Here is a 9,979-nt window from a genome sequence, read left to right as displayed (position 1 = left end):
AATGGACCTATATTGACAGTACCAACTGTGAGGGAATGTATAGGCAGGCAGGAAGTAACACAAGGAGGAAGAGGAACTGCACCCATCAACATCTGAAAAGGCAATTATAAAGAACATTTGCCAACAGACATGTCATAGTGATTGTCCTCACATTTAACTCACCATCACCTCCATTGCTACCTCCATTGGAGGTGAGTGCTATGCTGGTACAACATTATTAATACAAATACCATGAAATACATACGTAGGTTAACTGGTTAATTATTGTCACCACCATTGGTGGTGGGTGCTGTATATCGGCATTAGTTCAAAGCAATGTTAATACAAATGCAGGTAAATAAGTAAGTTAGATAAGTAAATAGGATAAGGGTAGTTACTTCGTTATATATAGTTAGTGACTAATTAGTTAACTAAGCAATAAAACTGAGTACAACATGGATTGATATAATGCAGTTTAATAAGAAAGCAAATTATGATAAAAAGGTATATGTCTGGTCAGGGCTGGCCCTAGTGTTGCTGGTGACCCGGGCAGCTGTTCTTTGGCATGTACAAGCTGACAGTCATGAAAATTTCATGTCTCAGGCACCCACTAGCACATGGTGTCCCAGGAGACTGCCCAAGTTGCCGGTGCCTTGAGTTGGCCCTGTATCCAGTGATTAGATGTGAATAATGCTGTTATCTTGAATATTTCCAATACTTGAATAATAACCAAATTCATCAAACAGTAATACCTCACTTTATGAGGAACCGCTTTAGAGACCTCCGGCTTTACGAGTTTTTAGCTCACTTTTGTATGGCGAGCTGAAAATTTTCAAGCACAAGGTCCAAATTTTTGAACAAAGTGCAAAAGTTACTACTACCATAACAAATGCTTCTGCATGTTATTGAAAAATTTATAGAGAGCAAAAAAAGCTTCTTCTAAGCAAACAACTACAGACTTATTTTTAAAAAAGAAATCTACAAGTCCGTCTACGAGTGCTTGTGAATCGGCGATCGCATCTACAAGTGATGGTGTGCGCGAGTCATAGTGATTCAGAAAACGATTATAATTATATATTTTTTAGCATTAGTGATCTTGATATTATTTTTACTTTTATATCCTATTGTTGTTTTATTGCCATTTATTTACTAGTATTAGACATTTTATAAGTAGAATATTTTTCTGGGGACGAATTATGATTTATAACGTTGCTAGTATGGAAAATTATTGCTCTGCTTTACGAGTTTTCGCTTTAATACAGATTAACCTGTATATCGAGGCATTACTGTATTTAATATATTGTCCATTACCTGTATGAGCTACATACAGTACGGCCTAAATATTTGGATTAATTATTTAATTATTGGTAGTATGGTAATGATAGAATAATTAAGCTATTGTGTGTGTGTGACAAGAAAGAATGCCAAGTTGATTATCAAATCTAAATATTTATGGCGTAAGAATTTAGATAGGGTGTTAAATTAAACTAAATTCGCTATCAACAACCAACAACACGAAATAGGTTGATGCAGTAGCAGTTCTTTGTAAAATACACACAAATCACTGTCGATCTGATTTCGAAACAGTGTTACCACCATAGTATGAAAGACACCGTTTTACGAATGGTCAGAACATTCATGCCTGCACACGACAATCAACACCAAAACCAACATTTATTAAGCATACCCTGAATTATGAAATAATCTATTCCCCTTCGGAATTATTTATCAATGTCGAAAATTGTGGGTAGGCACCGGTAAGGTAAATCTGTTTTCCTGTATGTCGCCTTAAACTAGAGTTAGTGGTTGTATTTAAAAACCGTTGAGGTTATACCATGAGTAATTATTCTTATATCACTTATGAATTCTTATGATTATCTATATAAGTATATTGATCGCTCTAAACGATCATATCTCTGATATGAGAACTGGAATCTAAATATATAATTAATTTTGTCCCAACTTATGCCATTATTGTCTGAATGATATATATAAAATTCTACACTGTTGTTAATTTATGCCGAGTAAGTATATTATTTTTATATTATTATTTTTATAAGCAGTTGTATTTTACTATAAAACAAAAATATTGGGTCCCCCATTGTCAATGGTAATACATGAGGCGGCGTGCTGGCGGAATCGTTAGCACCCCGGACAAAATGCTTAGCGGTATTTCGTCCGTCTTTACGATCTGTCTTCAAATTTCGCTGAGGTCAACTTTACTTTTTATCCCATCCGGTTCGACAAATGGGTCGATGTAATCGGCTCACCACCTCCCCCGAATTGCTAGCCTTGTGCCAAAATTTGAAACCTATATGTTATTTTCTATTAAATCAGAGAAATAATACATTTTGATTGAAGAATAATACTTTTTTGATTTTACTATTTCTTACATATCTTTTAGGTATATTTTAAAAGCAAAGAGGCGCTGTATGTCACACGACCAAATGTTTTGTTCCTTTAAATATTTTTTTCTTAGCTAGAAACATCATTAAGGAAGGCTGACTTTATTTTTGAGGATTTTTGAAATGTTTTCGCCTTTATCTTTACTTTTTAATATGTTGGTTTTCAGGTTTTTTATTCTATTAATTTATAGTTTTCGAAAAACTAGGCGTAGGAGTGGCTGTGTGGTAAGTAGCTTCCTTACCAACCACATGGTCCCGGATTCAGTCCCACTGCGTGGCACCTTGGGCAAGTGTCTTCAACTATAGCCTCGGGCCGACCAAAGCCTTGTGAATGGATTTGGTTGACGGAAACTGAAAGAAGCCCGTCGTATATATATATATATGTGTGTGTGTGTGTGTATATGTATGTGTGTCTGTTCCCCCAACATTGCTTGACAACCGATGCTGGTGTGTTTACGTCCCCGTAACTTAGCGGTTCGGCAAAATTGACCGATAGAATAAGTACTAGGCTTACAAAGAATAAGTCCTGGGGTCGATTTGCTTGACTAAAGGCGGTGTTCCAGCATGGCCACAGTCAAATGACTAAAACAAGTAAAAGAGTAAAGAGTAAGAAAAACGAAGCTCATAACACTGCTTTTACAACATTTGGCTTGGCTTCTGAGGAGAGTTCAGAAAGAAACAAGAGAATCTTTCCCGAATATTCAATTCTCTTCAACTTTTGTCACTGCTTTTTGCGATAGCTATTAGTTTGATCCTCTAAGGTCATGTCCCCCTATATAGTGTACATTGTGCAAGGAGCTAAAGTTTCTCATTAATAAATTATTGGATAAAATTAGTGAATAACAGTGTGATTAATATTTTACCATTTAATTGGTTTAAGAATAAGTTGCCTTTTCCTTTTTTTTAAGACAGTAGTCTGTAATTTTTAAAGAGATTCGTTCAAGGCACTGCTCCAGCTGGACTGCAGTCTAATTACTAAAGTAACTAAGATTGTGTTTGTGTAATATATACATTTATATATTTATATATATATTTATATATATATTTATATATATATTTATTTATATATTTATATATATATTTATTTATATATTTATATATATATTTATTTATATATTTATATATATATATATATATATATATTTATATATATATTTATATATATATTTATATATATATATATATATATATTTATATATATATTTATATATATATTTATATATATATATATATATATATTTATATATATATATATATATATATTTATATATATATTTATATATATATTTATATATATATATATATATATTTATATATATATATATATATATATATATATATGTGTGTGTGTGTGTAGTGAAACCACCTCTCTCACGGTTATTTATTTACAAATGCGAACGTAGCAGGTAACATCTCTTTCCCACTTGTTGTCCATCACCTGACTGACTATTATTTGCGCGGCAATTGTCTCCAGTCCTTTCGCACCAGGATGCAAACCAACCAACCATGGCCATCTAATAAGGTCACGTGAGAGAGTGTTTTTCTGATGATTTCTGGAGCCTATCTGTACCTATAAATAGCCTAAATTATCCGCGCCAGTTTGTCGCGGCTTCAGATCTTCCAAGATCTGGTCGTTGACCACACGTAACACCAACCAGCCAGTTTCCAGCGACGACATCAGCACCATCGTTCAACTGTATACTACAATCTTCGTCCCCAACGTCGCCAACGCCTACATGACTTCTCCACGTACACAAGCTACCAACAGCTAACCAAACAGCAACCGCAGCTTCTCAACCCTGTGTGAATTGTTCACCACAAAATAACAGCCAGAATTCGACACCTGCGAGAAACCATCTGTATCAAGAATCCAGCCCAGCATAGAAGCCTCAACTGCACGACAAGTGACTTAGCTCTGCCTCAACCTTAACCTCGTATATACCGACCTTCAATCTACTGTTTACTTTAACTGAGAACTGGTATTTCACATCCTGGTGTCTGGACTTACTTCTAACGTCCTTATTACAGACTCTTTTCTATCTTCTGTATCTCTTACATTCACATACATATATTTGTACACATACACACTCTTTGTTTACATGACGGCCTGTCTTACATTGTGTTTTATTATGTCGCATTCACTCACACACAGACATACAGTTTAATGCTCCAATAAACCTTGCTATTATACATCTTCACCGGTTGCGTTTCTATCATTTCCTTCTTGGCACTTCTTCGCATTTCACATGCGAATTCTCTATGTTATAGTATTATAACATATCATTATATTTTTGTGTCGACCGTGCGACGCGTTAAAAGGAGCCTGTTTCCATTCGTCACCATTTCTCCTTTGGTTTGCACGGTCGTCTACATATATATATATATATATATACAAATTAAAAGGGTAAAGGATTATCAATTTATTAATTAATAAATCAATTAACAATTAATAATTTTTACCAAGCCCATCGGTATGAAAGCACCATTATTGATGGAGAACTTATTTAAAAGCTCATATATATTTATAAACATAATTAAGGGATCAGCAAATATTTGCTTCACCATATACCGAACTTCGGTCCCAGTCTGATTTGGCTTGATTTCTACAACTGGATGCCCTTTTTTATGCCAACCACTTTCCTGTGTGTGCTGGGTGCTTTTTATGTGGCACCAACAAAGGACTTTTGTGGGCCAATCCTTTTTCACCAGGGGATGCAGTCTTAGCACTTCTGCTGTGGAGGTTGGGTCTTCTTGAGTATAGCAAGGTGCCAGGTATCTCGGTCGTTTGTCATCTCATCTGAAAGGTTTAGCATCCTGAGGTCATCTTTCAGTATTTCATCCCATGTCTTCCTGGCTCCCCTACTTTTATGAGTTTCATCCACTTTGAGTAAACAACGCTTCTTTATGGAGCTGTTGGCATCTGTCCGCATCACATGACCAAACCAGTACAGTCTTCTTTCTTGCCCACTGCATTTAATTCTTCTTATGCCTAACTTCTCTCTCAATACACTAACACTCTGTTACACATGTACACTTACATTACACATCCAGCAGAGCATACTAACCTCATTCCTCTCTAGCCTTCACATGTCCTTTACATTCAATGTTCACATCTCATTACCATGTAGAATTGCTGTTCGAAAGCATACATCATCCAATCTTCTTTTCACTTGGAGAGAAAAACCTTTGGTTGCCAACAGAGGTAAAAGCTCCATCCTATCCTTGTTCTAGTTATTACACTCTCTATACATCCTCTTTCATTACTAATTTGGCCCCCATGCTACCGGCAGTACTGGCATTGACCCACGCTTGAATGGTGCTTATTATGTGCCACCAGCCCGGGTGCCAGTCAAGCGGAACTGGCATTGACCACAACTATGATTTTGATTTTGATTTTTAATTTTACTTGACTCAATAGGTCTTCTCAAGTACAGCGTATCGCCTGACAATTCAAGGGTACTTTTAAGTAGGCTGGTTATGTGACACTGGTATCGGAAGTCAATTGGTTAAATATCCAACTAACTAATCGATTGTTTGATTTGTTTTGTTTTTGTTTGTCAAAGCTCTTTCATTGCTACTTGCAACCTATTCAATGACTTTTGACTTAGTCCGTCATAGAGGCTGTGTTTATCTGTTTGAGATCTTATTGTGTGCATGTGTGCATGTGTGTGTGTGTGTGTGTGTGTGTGTGTGTGTGTGTGTGTGTGTCAGTATGCACGTGTGCATTCATGTATGTGTGTATATAAGTATGCATGTATGTATGTTTGTATTCTGCATATTCCTCTGTATGTGTGTGTTTGTGTGTGTACCTCTGCTTCCTAGTGTGTATGTGTGTTTTAACATACATAATGCACACAAATGGAGTGGAATTGAACCAGTGTGTGTGTTCATTATATTGGCTTAATGACCCTCCTTAGACAGCAAAATTTGTTTACATTGTTTTGTATTAATCATTCATTGTCTCATAGCTTTCAGATTTCAGTAATGTGATTGCTTAGCTTTAGACTGGCATTACAGGGTAGATGTTACCCTATTATAGGGTAGATGTTACCCTATTATAGGGTAGATGTGAGAGGCTGAAGTTACTCTTTTACTCTTTTATTTGTTTCAGTCATTTGACTGCGATCTTTAGTCGAACAAATCAAACCCGGAACTTATTCTTTGTAAGCCTAGTACTTAGTCTCTTTTGGCCGAACTGCTAAGTTATGGTGATGTAGACATACCAACATCAGTTGTCAAGCAATGGTGGGGCGACAAACAAACACACACACACACACATATATATATATATATATATATATATATATATATATATATATATATCAATGTGAATACTCGTCAGAGTGTAAGTATCTTGAGAGAAAAGCTGAACATTAGAAGCATCAGTTGTGGTGTGCAAGAGAGACGATTGCGCTGGTATGGACATGTGGTGAGAATGGATGAGGATAGCTGCGTGAAAAAGTGCCACACCCTAACAGTTGAGGGAACCCGTGGAAGAGGTAGGCCCAGGAAGACCTGGGCTGAGGTGGTGAGGCAAGACCTTCGTACATTGGGCCTCACCGAGGCGATGACTACTGACCGAGACCTTTGGAAATGTGCTGTGCATGAGAAGACCCGGCAAGCCAAGTAAGATCGTTGCCAGTGCCCCTGGACTGGCTCTTGTGCGGGTGGCACATGAGATGCACCATTTTGAGCGTGGCCGTTGCCAGTACCGCCTGACTGGCTCCCGTAGGATTTTCGAGTGAGATCGTTGCCAGTGCCCCTGGACTGGCTTGTGCAGGTGGCACATAAAAGACACCATTTCGAGCGTGGCCGTTTTCGTGCGGGTGACACGTAAAAGCACCCACTACACTCTCTGAGTGGTTGGCGTTAGGAAGGGCATCCAGCTGTAGAAACTCTGCCAAATTAGACTGGAGCCTGGTGTTGCCATCCGGTTTCACCAGTCCTCAGTCAAATCGTCCAACCCATGCTAGCATGGAAAGCGGACGTTAAACGATGATGATGATGATGATGATGATATATATATACACGACAGACTTCTTTCAGTTTCCATCTACCAAATCCACTCACAAGGCTTTGGTCGCTCTGAGGCTAGAGCAGAAGGCACTTGCCCAAGGTGCCACACAGTGGGACCGAATCCAGAACCACGTGGTTGGTAAGCAAACTACTTACCACACAGCCACTCCTGGAGTTGACCCTTTTGGAAATAAAACAGGTAGAATATTTGGGTTGGACAGGGCTGGTTAAGAGAGTGATTTGTGAGAGTTTTGGCTGCTATTTTCATGAGGTTAGCTGATAACTTAATTGTGTGTTTAGTGTATGCCATAGCTCAGTATAGATTTCAGACAAAACTAAAACATGTAAAAAAAAAAAAAAAAAGAGAGATGTAAAAGTTGTATAAAAACAAAACAAACCTTACTCTAATTAAAATTTTTAATTTGGAATTTTTTTTGTGTTCCATTACTCATTAGTATAGTAATCCTTTCTGCTGTAGGCATAAGGCCTGAAATTTTGTGGGGAGGGGGCTTGCTGGTTACCTTGACCCCAGTTCTTGACTGGTACTCATTTTATCAACCCTGAAAGGATGAAAGGCAAAGGTGACCTCAGTGGAATTTGAACTCAGAATATAAAGATACAAAATACCACTAAGAATTTTGCCGAAGACCATGCTAACGATTCTGTCAACTCACCACCTGATTCTGAATAAATATTGATTTCAAATTTTGGCACAAGGCCAGCAATTTTGGGGGAGGCAGGTAAGTCAATTACAATGACCCCAGTGCTCAACTGGTACTTATTTTGACCCCAAAAAGATGAAAGTAAAAATCGACCTCAGTGGAATTTGAACTCAGAAATACCGCTAAGCATTTTGCCCAGCATGCTAATGTTTCTGCCAGCTCACTGCCTTATTTATCAATATAATTATCATCAAAGATGTCAAATTTCCACTGTTAAATCTTCATTTTTTAAAAAAGTATCTGCTATTGTTTACACTGTTTTTCTTTTATTCCAGGAAACCAAATGACATCAGAATTAAAGAATAATTTTTGACTTTCAACAAATCATCATATATCCATTATCTTTCAAAGACTAAAGGAAGTTATTTACACCAAAGAGATATAACCTTGTTCATGTAGAATTATGATAGAATTACTTTAAAATATTTGATCAAACACAGAGATAATGAGCAATATTTCCGTTCATTAATGTTTGGATGATCCTGCATTCTAATTATACAAGGACTACGAAAGGATATGCAAGTTCTTCATACATTGAATGACTTTAGAATTGATGATACATAGTTGAATTTATATTTGTTTGACTAACAAAGAAAAGCCTGTATATTGTGAGAAATTATGGAAAACAAATTGGGTGAGGACGGTGCTAAACGTAAGACACAGTCTAAAAAGATTGACTATACAGAGGAGATGTCAAAAGATGCAGGTAAAGTATTATACTACTGTGATATCTGTAAAAAGTGCTTCTCTCGAAAACGTACCCTCACTACTCATAAACGTACACATACAGGAGAGAAACCATATCATTGTGATATTTGTGGTAAGTCATTCTCTCAAAATCATGACTTAACTAAACACAAACGCATCCATACAGGAGAGAAACAATATCGCTGTGATATCTGTGGCAAATCATTCTCTCGAAATGATCACTTAAATATACACAAACATACTCATACAGGAGAGAAACCATATCATTGTGATATTTGTGGTAAATCATTTTCTCGAAATGATCACTTGGCTACTCACAAAAACATTCATACAGGAGAGAAACCTTATCACTGTAATATCTGTGGTAAATCATTCTCTGAAGGAAGTACCTTAATTAAACACAAACGTATTCATACAGGAGAAAAACCATATCGCTGCGATATCTGTGGTAAATCATTTTCTGATGGAAGTACATTAACTAAGCACATACGCATTCACACAGGAGAGAAGCCACATGACTGTGATATCTGTGGAAAATCATTCTCACAAATAGGTAATTTAACTAAACACAAACTCATTCATACAGGAGAGAAACCCTATCAATGTGATATTTGTAATAAATGTTTTTCTCGAAACAATGATTTAATTAAGCACAAAGGCATTCATGACAGGAAACCCACTTAACTGTGATGTCTGTGATAAATCATTTCTATGGACTCCTTTGATTACTATTTTATTCTGGTGGACCCCCATAGCAATTCGATGTTTAAAAACTTGTTTTATAGAAACGTCTTTCAAGTATCCTGTTTTGTTTTTTATGCATTAACTTGTGTAGGCTGAACTATGTAAAACACCAGAGAAAGAAACCTAACTGCTTCTTGTAATAAATACATCTAAAGCAAAATTTTATCATGGACCCTTAATGAACTACTGTGAATCCCTAATTTGCTATTTTGCTTGTGTTGACCCCCAGAAGTCTTACTTGGACCCTGGTTGAGCAGCATTGCTCTGAACAGACAATTAACTATGTTTATCTCCATACGTATAGAAGAGTGATTCTATCAATGTCAAAAGGCTTCTGTGAAAGAAATGTTTTATGTAACAATAAACATATTGAAACAAGGATGAAAGTACAACCTTCTAACATGA

The 9,979-nt window shown here is 36.6% G+C and overlaps 1 protein-coding gene across 3 annotated transcripts; it reads left to right on the top strand.

Annotated features, from left to right (window-relative positions):
- The first annotated feature begins 1,313 nt into the window (after positions 1-1,313).
- Positions 1,314-9,979, top strand: LOC128251132 (uncharacterized). Of its 3 annotated transcripts, none has more exons than XM_089343880.1 (2): positions 1,314-1,736; positions 8,398-9,979. In XM_089343880.1, exon 2 carries the CDS (start codon positions 8,741-8,743, stop codon positions 9,512-9,514), a length of 774 nt encoding a protein of 257 aa, XP_089200006.1. In that variant the 5' UTR covers positions 1,314-1,736; positions 8,398-8,740; the 3' UTR covers positions 9,515-9,979. The 3 variants fall into 3 exon arrangements, with proteins under 3 accessions (XP_089200006.1, XP_089200005.1, XP_052833543.1); XM_089343879.1 differs by having other exon boundaries at positions 1,314-1,741; XM_052977583.2 differs by having other exon boundaries at positions 1,314-2,003.

This window comes from Octopus bimaculoides, chromosome 28, assembly GCF_046866305.1.
Source record: "Octopus bimaculoides isolate indiv1 chromosome 28, ASM4686630v1, whole genome shotgun sequence".
NCBI lineage: Eukaryota > Metazoa > Mollusca > Cephalopoda > Octopoda > Octopodidae > Octopus > Octopus bimaculoides.
Note: the sequence above shows the minus strand (reverse complement) of the source record. Positions and strands in the feature narration are given on the sequence as shown.

Coding starts and splice junctions, on each gene's coding strand:
- LOC128251132 (XM_089343880.1), top strand. CDS start 8,741: ATGGAAAACAAATTGGGTGAGGACGGTGCTAAACGTAAGACACAGTCT.